At 43.4% G+C, this 22,733-nt stretch overlaps 1 protein-coding gene across 1 annotated transcript in view; it reads left to right on the top strand.

Annotated features, from left to right (window-relative positions):
- The window catches only part of vwdel (von Willebrand factor D and EGF domains-like), a 242,783-nt gene that overhangs the window by 128,116 nt on the left and 91,934 nt on the right, over positions 1-22,733 (top strand). The window contains exons 20-24 of the mRNA XM_041183982.1: positions 5,654-5,718; positions 15,552-15,663; positions 17,462-17,525; positions 19,929-20,042; positions 21,709-21,841. Coding sequence (XP_041039916.1) covers positions 5,654-5,718; positions 15,552-15,663; positions 17,462-17,525; positions 19,929-20,042; positions 21,709-21,841 — 488 coding nt within the window. The remainder of the gene's footprint in view (positions 1-5,653; positions 5,719-15,551; positions 15,664-17,461; positions 17,526-19,928; positions 20,043-21,708; positions 21,842-22,733) is intronic.

Below are 22,733 nucleotides of genomic sequence, written 5' to 3'. Positions count from 1 at the left end.
CGTTGGCATGCCCGCACTGTCGCTTCAGACTGATGGAGCATGATCTCCTCCATTGTGTCTTGCAATCTGAGGAAACATAGAAAATAGAGATAGGAGCAGGAGTTCAATATGATCATGGCTGATCCCCTATCCCAACGCCATACTTCCACAATCTCCCCATACCCCTTGATGCCTTTAGAGTCCAGAAATCCATCTATTTCCTTCTGAAATATATTCAGTGACTTGACCTCCACAGCCTTCTGTGGTAGAGAATTCCATGGGTTCACCACCCTCTGACTGAAGAAGTTTCTCCTCATGTCAATCCTAAATGGTCTACCCCGTATCCTGAGATTGTGACCCCTTGTTCTGGACACCCCAGTCAGAAGAAGCATCATCTCTGTATCCAGTCTGTCCATCCCTGTCAGAATTTTATATGTTTCAATGAGATCTCCCCTTATTCTTCTAAACTCCAGTGAATACAGGCCTAGTCAGCCCAATCTCTCCTCATATGACAATTCTGCCATCCCAGGAATCTGTCTGGTGAACCTTGGCTGCTCTCCCTCTATGGCAAGTATATCCTTTCTTAGGTAAGGAGACCAAAACTGCACACAATACTCCAGTGCAGCAGACATCTCTTCCTGATGTTCCTGAGTTTTCTTTTGCAGCTCCAGCAACTGAGGTGTGACCAAGTCCACTGGCTCTTCATCTGACTCGGACTCAGCAGATTTCTGGCATCCAGCTGTACTCTGAGTGCCGGAAACATGGGAAGTCCCTGCCTCCGCCTGCTGTGGATCAGGCAATGTGATCTGCTCACCTGACTATGACACCGAGGCTACTCTAGAACCAAGTCTCACCGAGGTATGTGTCTCTGCGCTGGTGGAGGGTGTGGGTGAGCGCTGTGAAGGGTCTTCAGTTAGACTGTCATCAGATTCTTCTCTGAGGGGTCTTCGGGGCTTGAGTCACGGACCTGGCTCATGAACCCTCCTCGGCTGCTTCCCAGAAGTACCTGTGAAAGAAAGGAGAAAGAATTAGTGCATGCCAGGAGCCTGCGGAACAGGGGAACTAACAGCAAGGTTGTCCAATGGACGTTGCACTCCTGGATCTTCACTTGGTTGAACACTGCTAACCTCACCATCAGTACAGGAATGGTCTAAATCATTGTAGGCCAGCTGGATGACTGTATTCTCAATGTCTGTGAGGACCTTGATGCCGGGCATTCCTCCACCAGTCTGGTACCTTTCCCTTTTGTTGTGTGCCAGCTTGTCCTGCATAAAGAGAGATGGAGAGAGTGTAAACAGAATGTCTGCCAGGCCAGATGAGAAGGATGTCTGGCATGTGCAGGATGGTGAGCAGTGCCATGGACAGGATGAGGATATGATCTGCAGAGCAGATAAAGGTGTGTGTGAGAGAGTGAATGGTGATGTCCCTTGAACTTGCAGTGAGTGAGATCCCTGTGGATGTGTGATAGGTTTTTGAGTTGAGAGTGACGTGAAGAGTGCCTTACCCTGGTGGAACAAAGGAGATCATTCATCCTTTTTCGGCACTGGGTGGCTGTCCTCTTTTGCAGGGCATTGGTACTGACCACCGCTGCCACTGCCTCCCAAGCTGGATTGGTGACCTTGCTTGCTGGTCTTCACCCAGAGTGGGGGGTAGAGGACTTGGCGACGAGCCTCCACTGCATCCAAAAGGCGCCCGTGGGAGACGTGGCTAAATTCGAGGGCAGCGTGTTTCCTCCCTTTGGCAGCCATGATTTTCCAGCACCTTTCGATCGATTAGAGAGTGCTAGCTCTGTGCAAGGGTGCCCTTTAAATATGGTGCCCAGATTACTGAGAGTCTGAGGTGACAGCGGGGTGGGGAAATCAGAGGTCTCCCTGCAAGTGATCTGGTAGGTTTCCTGGGAAATTATTATTAATGAGGTAGGATGTGCCAGGAATGGGACGGTGCATACACCTCTCAGTTTCATTGCCCTCCACAGTGCGATTTTATCCTTGTTCCTTTCTTCTTTCAGATATCCAAGAACTGTAACCTGATCACAGTTGTCAAATAACAAAAAGGACAGTGATGATGAAGACAGAGCACTGTCACTTGATTTCAAATTCAAAGTCATAAGCTCATATTTTAACACTGCATGTAATTTAGAGGATAGTATAGAGGAAAATCTGCATGTGAAAAGACACCAGGCAAGGATGGCCTGCACCTACGATAGGGGGCAAGGACAGCACAAGTACTAGTTCACTGGAGGACGAGGTCCCAAAGGAGTTGTGCTGCACGAGTTGAGAGGACTCAGCTGAGTCTTTGATGAGGCAGCATACAGAAACAGGTTCATGGATATGTACAACAAAATGTTTGGTGCATTGAAAAGCCTGCCAGAAAGCCTTCAGACATTGTCAGAGAGCTTGGAAGAATCCAGCACCAATTTGGCACAGTTTTGCACAGAGTTTGGAGCTCATCCTTTCCACCACAGAAGTGGTGGTCAATTCCATTGGCACACATATGAAATGATGCTTCATTTGATGACTAATGTCTCAGCTTCAGTTGCAACTTTTAGCAGAAGTCTGATTGCTGCACTGGAAGCTCAGACTGAAGTCATGCGAGTTGGCCTAGCTGTAATGCAAGCTATGCCATCTCAGCTGTGGACTACAATGTTCAAAGTGTTTGCAGGATGCCACCGCAGTCCAGCAATCCATCCTCCAACAAATTATTAGCGGAGGTGCTGTACTTCAGGAGGGTGGTAGTGGCTCCAGGGGGCACAAACTTGCTGTCTGTTCTTTGGAAGAGAGCAATCATTTGCACACCCCTGGCATTCTGCCAGTAGCTGTGCTGTTGCCTATCAGCCAGCCAGCCCAGAATACTACTACCCATGCCAAGATGGTGCAGTCTGCAGCGAGGCCTACTAAGTCCAGATCTGCTCAAGGATATTCCTCCAAGTCCTTTTGCAGTTTCTCCACTGAAAGTCAGCATCCTTCCACCAGTCATGCGGTAGCCAGATGGGGTAGTTCTGCATAATAGTATTATGATATGCAAAGACACACAACCAACAGACACCAAGGGAATGTACAAGAATGATTAGTTGACTTTTTTACACATTGTGAAATGATTTATAAATATTGTTTTGAATGTTTATTTTGTGGCAGCTTTTAATTTTATATTGTGACCAAATGAACACTGTAATGGTAAGTGACAAAGAGAAAGCAAGGTGTGGGACAGTTGGTGAATGGGGAATTGGGATTAATGTTACTAATATAAGTTCTTCACAAACATCCTAGTCAGCGAGAGGCTTTCCCAGTTACCTCTTCTTCCTCCTTCTCTTCCTGCTTATCGTGCTCCTAAGCTGTTTGCCATTTAGTCGTCCCTTCATGATGAAAAGGCTGTCCCTTTATGATGATGAGGTTGTGCAACATGCAAAAGACCACAGTAAATCTTGACACCCATTCTGCCAAGAAAAGCAAGGCTCCTCCAAAGTGATCCAAGTAGTGAAATTAATGGTCTGCTCCATCCCATTTTGTTCAGCAATATGGCTTTCATTGTATGCAGGCCTGCACATCTGCATTGGTTGTGCACCAAAGTCATCAGCAATGTGGTCAGCAGATAGCCCTTGTCACCTAGTTGCCACACTTTAGGTTCAGTGATGAGAGACTGGAAAACTTTTGGTATTCAGAGGGATCTGAGGGTCCTTGGGCACGAATCACAGAAAGTTAACACAGTAAAGCAAGCAATTAAGAAAGCACATGGTGTGTTATACACTGGTGTTTGAGTACGAGCGCAAAAAAGTCTTACTGTAGTTGTTTTGAGCCTTGGTGAGATGAAACCTGGATAACTGTGTACAGTTTTGGTCCCTTACCTAAGGAAGGATGTACTTACCTTAGAGGGAGTGTAAGGAAGTTTCACCAGGCTGATTCCTGGGGTGAGGGAATTATCCATTATGGAGAGATTGAATAGACTAGGCCTATATACCCGGTGTTTAGAAGAGTGTGGGGTGATTTCATTGAAATATATCAGATTCTTAAGAAGCTTGATGGGTTGATGCTGGGAGGATGCTTCCCAACCTGGGGAATCTAGAACATGGTGTCACAGTCTCAGAATAAGGGAAGCCATTTAAGAGTGAGACAAGAAACACTCAAGGGTTATGAACTTTTGTAATCCTCTATCCTAGAGAGCTTTGGATGCCTAGTCACTGAATATACTGAAGTCAGAGACCATGAGGTTTTCAGATACTAAGGGATACTGCGGCAAGGTTTAGCTGAGGTCAAAGATCAGGCATGACTCTGTTGAATGGCAAAGCTGATTTGAGGAGGCACATGAATTATCCCACTTCAGTTTCTTATATTCCCAAAATGGCGGTGACCACTTTGAATATTTTTAAGGCAGAGCTAGATAGATTCTTGATTAACAAGGGCGTGAAAAGTTATCAGTGAAAGGAAGGAATGTAGCGTGGAGGTTACAATCAGATCATTCATGTACTTGTTGAATGGCGTAGCAGGCTTGAGGGGCTGAGTGGCCTACTCCTAATTTGTATGTTCGTACGTATGTTTGTATGCCACCTTTGCTGGGAATTTCATTTTTGTCTCACAAAAGGGAAGAAGTATATTTCCAAAATTTTTATTATAGTGAACTATATTTGCCATCTATCTGCTTACTTTGATAGCCTTTATATGTTTTGTTGCAGTATTTCACAACTTTCATTACAATTTGCCACATCCTCAAAATTGGGCATGTTAGATTTTATATGGTCTCTGGAGAGCAAGTGTGGAGAATCAAATTAATTAATTTTTCATTCCATGTTTTCTTATGATCTAATAATTGATGGGATAGTAATTATTGAACCGATGGATGATAGATATTTGTCTTGGGTGGTAGCACTTATGGCACCAGTTATAAATCACATCTTATATGGAATTAAATATCACGTGGAGAGCATAATGGGCACCTGAGTCCTGCAGTACCTGCCATTTTGTACTGCAAGCTAAGATGCATTTTAGCCCGTGTGATACTTGGTAATTTTATGTTTCTACTCACTGCTGTTTCTAATTTCAAAAGTAATTCCAACAACATTGAAGCATTGTTTGGTGTATCTTTAAACAATATCAATAACTAGTAGAGTAGAACAGACTCGAATTGTATTTTCCTCAATTTTATTGTTTTGTAATGCTGACTTCTACCTATGTGTAATAGCTACACTCATTCAGCATTCTGAAATCGCCATGTAAGTAACCCCAATATGTGCCAGGAATTGAATCACAGAATTATTACAATTTAGAAGGAGGCCATTCAGCCCATCACTACACATTGTTTCTTTTCAAATAGCCAATTAAATAATCAAATAAATAACTGTGTTAATGAGAGGGCATAAACATAAAGATCCTGAACCATAGCTGGGTTACAATGCTTAATTATAAATTTAAAAAGTACTTCAGTTGCCTTAGGATAATGAAATAGTGAATTGCTCACAGACTTGTGCCTTCTCTATATATTGTATTCAATCCAGCTACACGCACACATCATTTACTAAATCTTAAATATTTGTCCCCAAGGTGTCCTTTTTGTAATTGCTAATTGCAATGTTCTGCTTTTTCTCTTCAGTTCACTTTCCTAGCTTCAGTCGTGGCTGTGCCAACAAGCCGTGTTTTGCTGGAGTGCAGTGCTTTGACCACCGGCCACCAGAGGTTGGCTACACATGTGGCCACTGTCCACCAGGATTCAGTGGCAATGGCCACATGTGCACAAGGATTGATTTGTCTGGTAAGATTATTTACTAACAAGAATAGTTGCTGTGAGTGAAGCTGTATTAAGTTTTCTGTCCACGTTTACTAATAATGGTTTCCTGTAATTTTGTAATGCTGACTATGAAAAAGAGCTAAAGGTATGCACAATACCAAACAATATTTTATTTCCAGGATTCTCAAAGCGTCTGAAGTGCTCATTTATTTTAAAAGATAAGCAACAAAGTGGCATGTTCCAGTGTCATTCAAATTTATACATTATAAAAAAGTAGATTTACATCAGCAGTATCTTGCACCCTAGTTACACAGCACTTTGTGCATCAATCACCCAAATTGCACAATACTGCAATGCAAAATCCTTAGCATAATGATAGAGTGAACTTGATCAGCTCATAAATACATTCCATATAGGCAAATGGTGTCGAGCCACTTTAAGATCAAAGGCACCTCTTTCCTCACAGATGCAGGTCACACTTTGCACAGCTAAAATCCTGAAATGAAAATCAGCCCTGTGAACTTATTTTTAGAATACAGATATTGTAAAAAAGAATGTTTTACAGTCTTGAGGTTGAATTTTTTTCTGCTATGTGGACCAAAGATGAAAGGAAATAGGGCAGGGAAGACTGGTGCCACATCTCAACTCCTGGCACTGCAGCCAAGAGTCTGTCTTCTCCTCTCCAGCAGAGAGATTAGCCAACTGCCAATAGACCATTCACCATATATCAGAATCTGGAATCCCAACCAACTTCTCTCCTTACTGCCTTTGCCAGTGCCATCATCGGGGACTTTCAGGAAAAGAGTAATGTCAGACCCTAGGGAAGATGTGGCAAGTCCACTGTTTCAAATGGGTACTTCTCCCTCTCCTCAACCTGACTTGCCCCCGGATAATTCAGAATGGTTAAATTTCTCTGCAGGTTCGTCTGATCATCTGCTATAACTTCCAACAGAAATCCTAGAATAACAGCAGAAACATGATTAACACTGTTCCTGTGCAGTTTCTGCAGATCTTCTGCCAAACACCAAACTTCCACCATTCCCCTACCCCTAAGAAGATTCAATTCTTTCCTTCAAAATCAAGGTTCTTCTGTTATTTTTTAATAGGAACCATGGCCAGGATTTTTCCTATGCTGAGCGGGCAGGGCGGGAGTGGGCGGGGCCGGGCAAGAAGCTGATCGCCGCCCGCGATCGGCTCTGCACTGCCATTTTACGCAGGCGGGCCAATTAAGGCCCACCCAGTGTAATGCGCTGCCGGTAGTGCTGAGCGCTACCTGTGTGGGTGGGGGAAGGAGGGAGAGTCAGGGCCTGAGCTCTTTCGTGCACGCACACGAAAGAGCACAGCAATCTTCCTGAGGCACGGAGCCTCAGAAATGATTTAAAAATTCAGTTAGCCATGTTCCCTCATGTGACTGTGTCACAGGTTGGATGGGCAACGTTCTTAACTTTAATTAATTTCTTAATGGCCTTCATTGGATGTTGACATTTTGGCGGGGACGACTCTGGTGCGCGCCTGCCGAACGAAGTATCGTGATGATGCACCCTCGACGTCATCACGCATCAATTTACGTGTCGGCGCCCGCCCTCCACACGCCAACCGAAAGATTCTGCCCATAGAAACATTTATGACATGGAGTAGGCCATTCAGCCTGTAGTGTTTGTGCCAGCTGAAAAAGAGTTACCTGGCTTAACTCCACTTTCCAGTTCTTGGTCCATATCCCTGAAGGCTACAGCACATCATGTGCATAATCCAAATGCTTTTTAAATGCACTGAGGGTTTCTTTTACTACCACCTTTTCAGGCTGAGTTCCAGACTCCCACCATCCTTTGGATAAAAGAAATAACCCTCAACTCCCCTTGAATCCTTCTAACAATTATTTTAAATCTATGCCCCTGGTTATTGACCTCTCTGCTCAGGGAAATAGGTCCTTCCTATCCAATCTATCAAGGACTCTCAATTTTATGTACCTCAATTAAATCACCCCTCAGCCTCCTCTGTTCCAAAGAAAATAACCCCAGCCTATTCAAACTTTCCTCATTGTTAAAGTTCTCCATTCTTGACAATATCCTTATAAATAAATCTCCTTCATATCTTCTCTAATACAATCACAGCCTTTCTGTAATATGGTGATCAGGACTGTATTCTAGCTGCAGTCTAACTAATGTTTTGTACAGTTATAGCATAACCTATTTTTTAAAATTCATTTACAGGATGTGGGCATCGCTGGCTAGGCCAGCATTTATTGCTCATTCCTAATTGTCCTTGAACTGAGTGGTTTGCTAGGCCATTTCAGAGGGCATTTAAGAGTCAACCACGTTACTGCAGATTTGGAGTCACATGTAGGCCAGACCAGATAAAGATGGGATAAAGGACATAAGTGAACCAGATGAATTTTTACAACGATCGACAATAGTTTCATAGTTATCATTAGATTTTTTCCAGATTCTTTTTAAAAATTCTAATTCCACCATCTGCCGATTTGAACCCAGGGCCCCAGAGCATTACCCTAGGTCTTTGGAGTACCAGTCCGGTGGCGATACCACTATACCATCACCTCCCCTTTATACTTGCTCTTATACTCTATGCCTTGGCCAATAAAGGAAACTATCCTGTATGGTTTCTTGACCACAGTATCCTGTCACATTCAGGGATCTGTGGACATGCACTCTAAGATCCCTCTGTTCCTCTGCACTTCCTAGAATCCTACCATTGCTTTGTCTGTTCTCCCTAAATGTATTGTCTCACATTTCTCCAGATTGAATTCCATTTGCCACTTATCTGCCCACCTGACCAGTCATTGAAATCTTCCTGTCGTTTATAGTTTTCCTCCTCACTATCAACCACACAGCCAATTTTCATATCATCTACAAATGCTTTAAGCAAACCCCCTACATTTAAGATTAAAAATATGTGTCACCAACAGCAAGGGAACTATTACTGAGCCCTTTGGGTTCTCACTAGAAACAGCCTTCCAGTTACAAAAGCACCTATCGAAAATTACATATTACTACCTGCCACTGAACCAGTTTTGAATCCAACTTGCCATTTGGATCCCATGAGCTTTTTAATTTTTTGACCAATCTGCCATGTGAAAATTTTCAAAAGCATTGCTACATCTATGTGGATTGTGTCCAACATGCTACCCTCATCATCCCTACTTGTTACCTCCGCAAAAACTAAAATCAAATTAGTCCTGCTCCTCCTTCTTGAGGCATGCAGCAGATTTTCCACTTCAGCCTTACTTCATTTCCATCAGCTGAAATTGGGGGCTTCCTTTATTATGGTGGGAACCTGACCAGAGCCCACCATGCATAGCTAATGAGCTGCAGCCAAACAAAGTGGCTCAGGTTGATGTTAGAATTGCGCACAGAAGCATGTTCCAGCAGTAGGGTCATTCCTCCACCTGCATCCCATCCTTAGGCCTACCAGTTCCATGCCTGTTGAGAGTAGAGATGGGTTCCATACAAGGACATCTAATGGCCTCAAATAACCTAAGCAGCTAAGGTTATCACAGGAAATTGATAATCTCTGTGATTACAGACCTATTTAATTATTTCCCCTGCTGGGGAACACTTAATTTTTAATTTCCTGCTTGGTCTGATGAAGGACTCTGGCTCCTTACCCTTACAGAACCAGGGTACTGCCCCAATATTCTGCTGAGCTTCTGTGCTCTGCCATTGCTGTATGGATCACCTGGACTGATTATTAAAATGCTCCACCCCCAGTAACTGAGTCAGTTTCCTTCCAAATCAAATGGTTGAATTGTGCCCCCTATTCTTTTAAATAATCCACTGTTTGCTGCATTTAAATATTAAAAATTAGGAATCCAAGAACAGGATTTCTACTATTCACTATTATTCATTAGCCATGGTAACTCTACCTTTGTAACCCCATGGGTATGGTCCCCTAAGGGCTTTGTCACTAGATTGTAACACAAAGAGGTATATGCTAAAATTAAGTGAATGTGAGTTCAAACCCAATCATGGTAGTTTGAGAATTTGACTTAAGTCCAAAGAAATATGGAAATAAAAAGCTGTTGGTATTAGTAAAAGTGACGATGAAGCTAGTGGATTATCATACCAAATCCAACTATTTCACCAATATCTTTTCGTGAAGGAAATCTGCTATCCTTACCAGTCTGACCTGTATGTGACAACAGTCCCATGACAATTATATTAGCTCTAAGTGCTCCATTCAGTTGTATCAAACCTGGGCAGCTAGCAATTTGAATTATGCCAATGAAGGCTACATCACAAGAATGAATAAAAACAAAATTACTCCATCTTTCCATATCCCACAGTCGCCCTACTTCCCAAGTTAGTATTTATCACCCTTTTAAATACCCATCTTGATTTTGTAGTACGATCCTGTTGTGCGATGTAGAAGCATTCCATATTCTCACAACCTTTTCTATGAAGAATTTCTCCATGAATGTGATTTCAAATTGTTTCTTTTAAAGGACATTTACATGTTTCACATCTTTTATTAATCTGTAAAAATTTAGATTCTGCATAAAAAGTGGAGAAAAATGAAATGCCTGTCTCAGACACAGTCGTAATTAATATACTTCTTTAATTGATAAATTGTAGCAACTAACAGATATCATAAACACTGAAAGGATAACAAACTAGATTTTACCTTTGCGACTAGGACCAAATGCTTTTCAAATGTAAAAATAGCTCAAGAGAGCTCAGAAATAACAAGCATCCTGATTCTGATTGTTACCACAGTTTGGCCATACTTTGTTAGGAAAACAGTTTCATATTCTAATGGGAATATAATTGCAATACCTGGTTCAGGCATTGAATGTGGTTAGATTCAACATAGCAGAGATATAGGATTTATTTTTGACATCAAGAAGCACGAGCTTGGTTATCACAGGAGGAAAGCATTTTTATTGATGCCGCAAAGCTTACATAATCCATCAATGTCTTTGTGTGACGTTGGTCTTCAGCAATAACACAGTAATGATTTTGCAACTCATTTTAAAGCCCATCCAATATTCCTTTGAATATAGTTTTGGATATTGTTCAAAATTATGACCAGTTGAATATTTATTTTACTCAGAGAACAGTTTAAGTAGTGGAGTGGAATTTCTACTTGAATCCGTTAGTCATATCAGCACAATCTATGTGGAATTGACTGAACGATTGCAAACAAGCAGGGAATTTTAAAAGTGAGTTATGCCCAAAACCATTTATGCTCATGATTTTGTGGTCTTTTAAGATTTACTTCACCCAAATCAGGCCCCTCATGCAAACTAGTCATTTCCCCAGGTCAGAATTGCTAGATTCTGCCAATTGTGCTTGTTCAGAAAGACTCTTCAAATTACTTTCATTTTCTTAGGCACACAGACAATACAGGCGCATTTTTGATGTATTTTGTATTAAAATATGTTTAATTTACTAAGAAATTGAAAGTTGTTCACAAATTAAACAATGAAGTGGGTCTATGCATTTTTTTAACTAATTTTCAGCAATTTCGGGCTAGAATTTTAGAGTCGCGAAGATTCCTCAGTCCTTTAAAACTGGTAAGAGGGAGCCAGTTGCAAAAGTCCCATCCTCATTTCCAACCTATCCAATTTTTGCCGGTAGAGGAAGGGGGTGGGGGGGTGTTGATGGGGTTGGTGGGGGATAGTGTGTCATTCACGTAGGTGAGAAATCTGAACTCAGATGGGCCATTTAGTGCCTACAATTTTAGAACTTAGTGCTGAGTTAAAACTCACTACATTTTGGCTGGTCCAAAGCTGTTAACCCACAGTGTGGGAATCACAAACTGATAGAATAAATCTCACCTCAATCACCTCTTGAAGGGCAAATAAGGTCTGTTTAAGTGTCATGATCTTATTTTTTTTTTAAATCACCAGCTCTTCAACCTTGAAAGAAATAGTTTATGCCTCAGTGAGAGTTAGAAAAACACCGTCTACTGGGCTGCTTTGATGGAAGGCCATCTAGTGTAGGTTAGAAATAAAATGGCTGTTCATGCAGTTTCAGTAGAGTTCTTTATTGACATTTCTCAACTGCTATTATTATGTCATTATGAATGTTTGGCTGAGTTTCAAAAGCTACAATTATCTCCATGGAGTTTTGAGTTCATAGTTGGCTTGACTGTTTAAAGAAGCTATTTAAGATTAACTGCCTTTGATGTGGGTCTGAATTGATGTTTGTTTGTTTTTATAAGAGATTAACCACTTGAGATTTAAAAGTTTTGAATAGGTTTCATAAATGGGAGATTTTATTTCATATCATGTCTGTAGGAGTGAAAACAGTTTTAGATTGTTACAGGTTTATTTTTTCATCTCCACATGACTCCTGATGTCTGCCCATGTTGGATATTGGGTGAGTGGCTGTGAAAGTGGCATGGAAGGTATGAAGAGGCATGGTGGTAGGTGGAGGCATGGGTTGCCATGAAAGTGGCATGGGAGTGTGAGGGAGACATGGCATTTGGTGGGAGCATGGAGATGTCATAGAGATGGGTGAGGGTGAGGGGGGTATTAGGATTGAGGGCTAGAAGGCCTAACAGCTTTTAAAGCAACTGGGACAACGTCCCAGAGAATCAAGCTGGTCTTCTAACCATGCTGCCTCAGCACTCGTCTACCACGGAACTGCTTCTGGGGTCGTCAGGTCTGGTTTGATCCTGACTCCTGCTCCCCGGAATGAAAATTGGGTCTAACAGGACCCTTTAAACTGACTTAGTCTGCTAAGTTTAGAAATTTCCCAACTCAAGCTACCTGCCACGGTAGTGGACTTTGAATCAGGCTACTCACATGTAGAGGACTGGGCGCCCTTATTAAAAATGCTTATTTTGTCATGTTGGATTGGTTTCCTCCATAGGCATTCAGGGCACACACTGGAGTCATTTGTGTGTTGTCTTGTACTATGCTACCACATCCTCTTCTGAATGACAGTTATTAAACTCAGATCAGGTTTTGCAGTCTGAAACAGTAGAACTAATTTAAAATATTGGCCCAGACCTGCACAAAATATTAATACATAAGATAAGATCACACGGAGTTAGGGGTAATATATTAGCTTGGATAGAGGATTGTCTAACCAACAGAAAGCAGAGAATCGGGATAAATAGGTCTTTTTCTGGATGGCAAGCTGCAACTAATGGGGTGCCACAAGGTTTGGTCCTTGGTCCCCAACTATTTACAATCTATATTAATGACTTGTATTCAGGGATAGAAGGTACGATAGCTAAGTTTGCAGACGACGCCAAAATAGGTGGGGAAGCAAGTTGCAATGAAGAAATAAGAAACTTACAAATGGATATGAACAAGTTAGGTGAATGGGCCAAAATGTGGCAGATGGAGTTTAACATGGATAAGTGTGAGGTTATCCATTTTGGTCGGAATAATAAAAAGGCGACTTATTGGGCAGAATCTTCTGGCTGGCGTGCCGGTGGCAGAGCCTGCACGCCATTGCTTAAAGTGTCGCGTGCTGACGTTGTGTGAGCGTCCTGATGTCAGCTCGCAGCATCGCAATATTTTGATCCCTTAACTTACCAATCGTCAATGACTTTGAGGGGCCCGTGCAAACTTCGGCTTGGTGCACGGGCCCAGCGGGCAGGTGGATAGGTGATTTTTTGACAAATCTTATCCAGTGGTGGGATGAGATTCGACAGCGGTTTTAAAAACGTTTAATAAAGTTTTTGTTTATTTCATTAACATGTCCCATCTCGTGAGACATTTTCACATGAGGGGGACATGTTAATGATTTTGTTATTGTTCTATTTTTTATATTTGCCAGCCTTTCAGCAATCTCCCTAAGGTAGCACTTTGCCTCAGGGAGATGTGCGCTCTTTCGCGTGCATGCACAAAAGAGTGCACTCTGACAGTTGGGGAATCTCCCCCACCCCCCCACCCCCCCCCCCCACCCCACTGGCTTCCTGTCAGGTGGCCTGCCCACTTGAAGTGGCAGCGGGGCTCGTTTCCACGGCGGCAATCGGCTGCCCGCCCACCACCGAGCAGGTGGGGCCCACCCACCTATCAAGCTCAAAATTCTGCCCATTATTTAAATGGAGAGAAACTTCAGAATGCTTCAGTGCAGAGGGATCTGGATGCCCTTGTGCATGAATCACTGAAAGCTAGTATGTAGGTACAGCAGGTAATTAGGAAGGCAAATGGAATTTTGGCATTTATTGCAAAAGGAATAGAGTATAAAAATAGGGAAATGTTGTTGCACCTGTACAAGGCATTGGTCAGACCGTACCTGGAGTACTGTGCACAGTTTTGGTTCCCTTACTTGAGGAAGGATGTAGTTGCATTGGAGGCGGTTCAGAGGTGGTTCTCTAGATTGATTCCAGAGATGCGGGGCTTGTCTTATGAGGAGAGATTGAGCAGTTTAGGCCTATACTTGCTCGAATTCAGAAGGATGAGAGGAGATCTAATTGAGGTATATAAGATGCTAAAAGGCATAGACAAAGTAGATGTGGAGTGGATTTTTCCCCTTGTGGTACATTCTAGAATGAGAGGCCATAGTTTTAGGCTAAGGGATGGTAGATTTAACTCAGATATGAGGAGGAATTACTTTTCGCAAAAGGTCGTGAATCTGTGGAATTCACTACCTCAGAGTGCAGTGGATGCCAGGACGTTGAATAAATTTAAGCATGAGATAGACAGATTTATAATTCGTAACGGGTTGAAAGATTATGGGGAGAGAGCGGGAAATTGGAGTTGAGGCCAAAATGAGATCAGCCATGATAGTATTAAATGGCAGAACAGGCTCAAGAGACTGAATTGCCTACTCCTGTTTCTAGTTCTTATGTTCTTGTCTTCTGGTCTCTGGATCATCGGAGACTAGACCTAATACCCAAATCCAGATGCGTTGATTTCATGGGAATTGCAGAGAAGTTTGAACTTACAATGGGCAATTCCTCTGCTCCCGAGGGCCAACAGTTAAAGTCTTTGGTTCTGATCTAGAGTCAGAAACTTCAAACAGTTCAGCAGTACTTAACTGAAAAGTTACCCAGGAAATGTTGAACAGACAAATCCTAGTCTAACACCTGGGTTATCATCCACACTGAACCCTCCAACTCTCACTACAACAGCCCCCTCAACTAAATTCCTTGACTCGTTGACTACCCTCCAACCTCTGACTCTCCACTGCCCCTGCAACTCCCCCCACCCCCATGAACTGACCTGACTACCTTTCCCGACCCAATCTGACTACCCCCCGCCCCAAACTGATTAGCCCCCAACACCACCTAACTGCCCCCTAAACTGACCTGACTAACCTTGACTGACAACACCTCCCAACCTGACATGACTACCCCCCCAGATCCACCTACTCTCTCTCCCACCTACCTACCTCACCCAGCTACCACCTTACCCCCTAGTGCCATAAAAAGGAGGCATGTTTTTTTTAATTCATTCATGGGATGTGGGCGTCGCTAGCTAGGCCAGCGTTTGTTGCCCATCCCTAATTGCCCTTGTTCAGAGGGCATTTTTAAGAGTCAACCACATTGCTGTGGGTCTGGAGTCACAAGTAGGCCAGACCAGGTAAGGATAGCAGATTTCTTTCCCTAAAGAACATTTGTGAACCAGATGGGTTTTTATGAGAATCAACAATGGTTTCACGGTCATCATTAAATTTTTAATTCCAGACATTTATTGAATTCACATTCCACCATCTGCCATGGTGGGGTTCAATCCCAGCTCCCCAGAGCATTACCCCAGGTCTCTGGATTACCAGTTCAGTGACAATACCACTACACCACCACTTCTCCTCTGCATTGATTCTCTTTTCTGCTCTCTGCATGCAATCCTGCACTGAGGGTGCTCTTCCTCATTGTGGATCAGAAGCCTGGCCTTTTTCAACATATTCTGGTAAGTGTGCAGTTTTTTGTCTGATTAGCATTGCACACAGTGGTTCTGAGACTGATCATAAGATATGGACCATTGAGGCAAACATTTGGGCACGTATCAGCAAAATTTCATGAAAAGCTTCTGCAGGACGAATTACTTTTGTAAGAATTTCTTTATCAGAAATATTTTTAAAGGTGTTTTGTTTTTAAAGATTTAGTGCAAATGCTGAGCTGCATGTCCCAGACCTCTGAAATTGACCCCATTCATGTGGTCAGGACTGAGTCCTTTAATTTGCCTATGATTGGCAAGGGGCTGCATCAGTAGCAGAGCCAGAAAGTCAGGCTGAGATGGTCTGGCAGGGAGGAGTTGGAGGGGAAGGACGGCATGGGGAATGAATAACTGATCTGGCCTGGAAAAATTCCTTTCCTGCTGTCCACTGGCATGGACTTCCAGGTAGTGTCTACATCTAGCCTTGGATCAGCCAGTTTGGCTAGGCCATCAGTGCTAAAGTCCCCATACCCACTTGAATTGATGGCCACATTTGACACATACAAAGGTTCCACTTCCAACAAATTGACCTGGAAACTTTGACATGAGGCTATTCCTGCATATTCCTGAAAATGTTGTGACATGGATATGCTGGAACAGCCATGGATTTTTAAAGCCTTGGCTTTGTACACATTCTGGTATCAGCTCAGCATATCATGTTTTCCTACATTATAACAGTGACCACAGTTTAAATGTACTTCATTACCTGCAAAGTGCTAGGCATGCCCTAAGGATGTGACGAATGCTATATAAATGTACGTTCTTTCTTTATAACATAGAAATAAAATATAATATTGGAGTGTGGAGCTAGACAGGATCCACACAATCCACCAGCACAACATACATTATGCATGCTAAGCTTTACACGATTGATAAATTTCCTGACAAATGTGTCTGTCAGTTTTGAAGTTACAAGATATTCATAATTAAGGTAAAATTGGTTCATTCAGATTACAGGAAATGCTATTTAAATTAATGTAGCTATTAGTAATCCAAACTACCTTCCAGGCACCACAAAAAAACCCACTCAATAATGGAACCATCCAAAGCATCCCTCTTCCCATCCTCACACCAGAAAAGCAGAAAAGTTACAAAGGGAATATAACATTCACTTTTTATCATTTTACATTAAGCAAAATAAAGTTTTAGACATACATATGGGATTAAGGTAGAAAATGGGGTATCATAAACAAACTTTTAAAAATGTTGTTATCTTAAAAATCTATAGAACTCTTATCATAGAATGGAGAAAATTGTCATTGCACAAATGTAAAATCAGTTTTCATAGCCAAAGATGTTGTTCAGCAGTAATTGTGACTTACTACACTGTTAAAAACCCAGTTATACCTCACTCAACAGGGCATAACTTTGTCACTATAAAAAACCTTGTAAATGATAGCGTAAAAGTAGTAGTTCATATTAATTCAGTAATTTTCAATTCATTTCCATCTGTGAGAATTTCAACAGCTCACTCTGTGAAGCAGTGGGGAATCATTGATAGCAACTTCTGGATTTCTGTATTTAATTGCACATGTGCAGATGCTGGAAGTTACTGTCAGTGATTTCTTGATCCTTCACAGAGAAATGGTCGCAGGTGAAAGTTAACTGGAAATCACTGAATTGACGTGAACATCTACTTTTCATTGTTATGCTCACTAAAAATAAAGTAATGACAACAAACACCGACAGTTGTACTGTCATTAGAATCGCAAAATCCAGGCCAATGAAACCAAATAATTTTTATTTAATATATATCTGGCATCTGCAGTATTTTGCTTTGACAGTTTTTATGGCTAAGGTCTAGGAAGCTCGACTTGTAATAAAGGTGTGTTAAATGTGTTACTTACATTACTGGACCATTGTACCACGCAAGCTCTAACATGAGGTTTTGTTCCATTTATATCTTGGTAGTACAGGTAGCACTTTGAAAGAGCTAGCACAGGCTCATTCTTTGTCGTATGATACTCTAATTCAGGTAGCCAATTGAATTACAGTTGTAATAGTGCAGCACAGCTGCTCCTTAAGCAGCAGATGATTACTTGTTTGCTTTGAGTTGGGAAGGTTGCTTATTCCAAACATGTGAAAAACCATATATGCAAATAAAGCATAATACATTCAGCTAGAGAAAGATCTGACTTAATGGTGCTGCTTTCAAAGCTGTAATCAAGGGTTTAATGCAGCACATCATTTATGTCAGTAATGGGCACCCCCTCAACCAATGGGCTGTTAAGGCATGTAAGGATGTAACTGAGACAGTCACTGTAGTGTCTCATGTGGAAAGAGGCTAAGAAGAATAACTTTGTCTTTGGGATGAGGATAAGGTAATCCATAATTCTTGATATGAACGATTGTGTATATGGACATTAAAAGCAAGTAGTAGAGGAAACAAGAAAACACTGGCCTTTCATTTTGGGGACTTCTGCTGGCTATGAGTCTCAGTCCAATGCTGAGTGGAATGGGCCTAGAACACCAATTGACAAAGTTATTAGCAAATATTTGAGTGGCGAATAACAAATCACACAGCATAAACTGACATTGTGGTTGTAGCCTACAGCTAACAAATTGATGTGAATTGTCCTGAAACATGTATGATGGCATAGTTGTGTTCAGTGTACTGACATTACCACGGTGCTATGCAATCTCATTCACTATATAACCAACATTCCATAAATATTTACAGAAGTGTTAACCCATGTAAAATAATTGTGTTAATATCTCAGTTAAAATAGCAGTTAATGGAATTTGATATGGTCCCAAATAAACACTCTGACAATAACACTGTAATTTCCAGACTAATATCATGTATACTCAGAGTATGCACCTAATAAACTCACTGTAGGCTGACTCCACAGAAAACTCATGGAGCAGTTTGGTGAAATTCAGAAATGAGCTTTTGAATTTTTAGATGGATTAATTTATCATGATAGACTTGGCTCGTGCTGTAGATATTGCCAAGTGCTTGTTTTTTTGTTGGCCAGAGGAGGGCAGCTTCATACAGTAAACAAACTCTTTATGAAGAGACTTCAGCTTAAAAGCAAATATTTATATACTTATCATAGATGTTTATTTAGAAAAAGCTTCACTAGTATACACACGTTTAAAAGAAGAACTGTAATTTTAAATAAAGGCAGCTTTGTGTGGGCACTTTCCAGGTCACCATTTTCAACACTTACTAATAGAGTTTTAATTTTGTGATATATTTATTATTTTATTGCATTCCTCTTTCATTCATTCCATCACCTTTAGTCACAAAGACAGGCAAGCATTCTTATTCCTTTCAATATGTCCATATCTGTCATACCCAGCAAAAGAACTCCTCTAACTGCTGTTAATGAGTAGAATTTTAACTGGCCGAGCGAGGTGGGCTTGGCTGCAGATGTGGGGTTAAATCCCCAAAAAGTTGCATTGAGTAGGGAACCTAACATGATCCCGTCGACTTTCGAGTTTGTTCTTGTCAAGTTTGTAGGTGAACCTCTGTGCACTTGTCGGGGAAGTCAATAAAATACTTAAATTGAGAATTAATTTTGACTTTAGCCCTGAATGCTGGTTTTAACAGACAGCATATGGGTTCCTGAGCTTGTGGTATCTCACCAGGGTAACTGCAATGAGTGCATATAAACAAAATTGATATGCTAGAAAAACTTAATTGCTAAGATTGTGAAAGGCTTTTGCTTGCAGGATTAGTTCTTAGAATCTGAAATTACTAACTGTGCCAAAGTCAACTCTGGAGCTCCTTTCAAATGCCTTGGAAGTATACTCATCGTTATCTCAACTTCCTGCTATTAGCCTTCACTGCAGTGCAGGAGCAACTTGTGCAACAGTAGCCTGGACGTCTGATAAGGATCAGCAGGAGTAAACACATTATGAGCAGCAACAACAACAGCAGCTGCCTTCTCAGCAATCTCATGCCGTTCCATAGGACAGAGGGGACAGAGCTCCGGTTTGAAGGAGGTGATACTCCCAGCACAGGGTCTATAGACAGAGGTGAGCTTCCTCAATTGGACAAGAGCAAAGGTGCCTCAGGAGGATGAGGTTTTTGTGGCAGGTTGTTGCTGACATCTGCAGTTGCCTGGAACAAGACCTTCTTCCAGAAGGACCAACTAGGCACACATTGCTAGTGGCTGTCAAGGATTTTTCTCCAGTTCCTTCCACAGAGCTGAAGCAAAATACTGCAGATGCTGGAATTCTGAAACAAAAGCGGAAAATGCTGGAAAAACTCAGCAGGCCTAACAACTCTGTCTTTCTGTCCACAGATGCTGTTAGACCTGCTGAGTTTTTCCAGCCTTCCAGAGATCTGCTGGAAAACACTGTATAGCTGTTATATAAATCACTGATGACTTGTTTTCTAAAGTGGCCACTTATGTGAACTTTGTCACAGGCTGTCAGTTTCACAGCAGTAGCTGGATTCCCACAGGTGCAGGAAGTCATAGATTGCATGCAGGTGATAGTCAAGGCACCCTCAGGTCAGCCAGAAGCCTTCATTAACCACAAGGTGTTTCGCTCCCTCAATGTCTAGCTAGTTTCTGGCCACAGGAAGGTGATCATGCATGTCTGCGCTAGATATCGAGAGCAGCCATGATTGATTCTGTGGTAATCACAACTCCAGCAGGCATTCTCTCCTCCATACAGTCGTACAGCTGGCTTTTGGGAGACCCAACTGTTCACTCCTGTGAGGAACCCTATGAGTGAGCCAGAGGAGGGATACAATAGGAGCCACATTACCTGCAGGGCATCAGTAAAACAAATGGTTGGGCTCCAGGATTGTTGTAGTCTGCTGTGCACTTCACATTGTTGCACTTCAAAGAAGAATGGAGTTGCAGCAAGTGGAAGGTGCAGAATTTCCAGCAGCTGAGGAGGAAGAGGAAACAAAAGAGGAGGATGGGCTAGATGGTGCCTGGAGTCACTCACCTGACTGCCAGAGAAGCCTGCAGCAAGCCCCGTGTGTGTGAAGCCATCTGAGAAAGCTGTCAAAAAAAACGGTGAAATTAGCCCACCCCTGCCAAAGATACAGCTCATTCCAACAGTCAACAAGCTAATCATTACATTCACACTCTTTCTTCATAAAATTTGATTATATCATTCACCTGAAGGCTACTGACCAGAGAAAACTACTGCCCAGTGGGCAGGCGGCAGCGGGTGTGGACAGACCGCTGGGCCCAATGGCGACCCAGCAGCCTGTTTAAGTAAAGGCCTGGCAGCCTTTTCTAGGCTGCTCACAATGGCAAATGCAAGGCCACAGCAGAGGGCTTCTGGTGAGCAGGCCAGTCTGGAGGATAGGCCAGCGGGACAGGCCAGGTCGGAGGATAGGGCGAGGGGCCAATGTGCCCCTCGTTTTTAGGATGACTGCCTTGCTGCCCTCCTCAAGGAGGTGGCAACGTGGCAGGAGATGCTGGGTCCCCCAGGATGGGAGGATGTGCCCCCGCACCCACATGACGAAATGTACCTGGGAGGAGGTGGCGGAGGTGGTGAGCTCCCACGACGTAGTGATGTGCACCTGGATCCAGTGTCACAAGCGCTTCAATGACTTGTTGTGCTCTGGCAGGGAGTACCATGTTGGCATTGGGCATTTAACCCAGCAGGTCAGCTTGCCCCCCTGCTGCCCACGCCCCCCCAACCCCACCCCCAAGTCCAAGCATCATGACTGTATTGAATCATTGACCATTGACGGCATTTGTCCATTGCTGGGTGGGCAAACAGATACTGCCATGTTGAGGTTAGCCTGAGAGTGTGCTGAGAGGGGTTTTGCCCCTGCAACATGTGTTACACTGAGTCCCACATGACTGGTGTGGGGACAACTTGAGGAGCTGCCCATAGACGCTGAGTTAGAACTCCAGGAAATGTCCTAGTCAGGGTGATGAGATGGTGGGAGGGGAGCTTCAAGGTGATGTGGCAACGAACCGTCTGCTGCGCTCTACGTTCCACGTGCTTGCGCCTCCTTGCTATGGAAGGATATACCATGTGGTGCCTAATATGATGTAGGCAGCATGTGTCCAAGGGGTGGGTGGGGAGCAGGCCCAGCATCTTTGTGTGAGTGCTCAGCAGCAGCGGGGTGAGGAGGCACTGGAGCCCTCATATGTCCCACTCTGGATGGGGTGGGCAGTGCGCGAAGAGAGTCCATGTGCAATTTGCTCTAATCAATGCTCGACTCTCATTTTCAGGAGAAGAATGCTCATTACGCATCAGAATGTGCGAGGACTGGCAGCGGCCAAGTGCAGATCGCCATTCTTAGCCACTTCCAGCAGGAGGCCCTCGAACTGGAGGGGCACAATGCATCCAGGTGCACTGGTGTCAGTGAGGCTGGGGTGCCACGGCCAGGTATTTATGCCCAACAGTGAGGTCAGTGTTGTCCTCCCAATAGCCATAGCACTGCTGAATGTTAAATGATTTAACTTTGCAACATGGTTTAACCATTGGTTATGGAAGGATGAGCGCATAATGATCCCAGGGAAAGGATGCATTTGTCATTATCTCCATGCTAAGTGATCCACTCTCCTTTTTCTTCCTTTTAAGCATCATCGGAGCAGGGCCGGGAGGAGGAGCAGCAGAAGCCCTCTCTCACACCTGAGGGGCCTGAAGTCTCACCAGCGTCACACCATTTCTGTGAGGCAGGCACCAGCGCAGATACTTGCACCTTGGTGAGAATTCGAACAACGGCTAGTGTCCCGGGGCACAGTGGTGAGGGCACTTCACAGTCGCTTGAGGAGTTGGCAGAGGCAGAGAGTGCTCATGGCGCCAGCAGTTGGAGGACTGCAGGGGACCAGACACATGCTCAGTCGGTGCCCGATGATGTGCTTCTGGAGTCATCCGTGATGCAGCAGGTGGAGAAATGCGGCCGGGTGTGCGGGAGCATCTGGGAGAGATACATGAGGCTATGCTTGGCTTGGTGTCCATGGTGGAGGGGTCCGTGTGGACCTTCGACAAAGCAATGAGCCACATGTCCAAGCGCCATGCAGCCTCCATGGAGAGAATGGCGATTCCCGCGGAGAGCCTACTCCAGGAGACCCATCAAGGCTTCTTGGGGATGCGCTCTGATCAGCAAGCCCTCATATCGGCATTGACCTCAGATGGTCAGTGCCAGTGTGGAAGTTGATGTGGGCATCAAGTTTCCCAGCTCAGTGCCCATCCATCCCTGCATGAGCAGGGAGGTCCGAAGTGACCTCGTGTTGGCGCAGCAGCTGCCTGT

The sequence above is a fragment of the Carcharodon carcharias genome, chromosome 3, assembly GCF_017639515.1.
Source record: "Carcharodon carcharias isolate sCarCar2 chromosome 3, sCarCar2.pri, whole genome shotgun sequence".
NCBI lineage: Eukaryota > Metazoa > Chordata > Chondrichthyes > Lamniformes > Lamnidae > Carcharodon > Carcharodon carcharias.
This window is presented reverse-complemented; position numbering and strand designations above follow the sequence as displayed.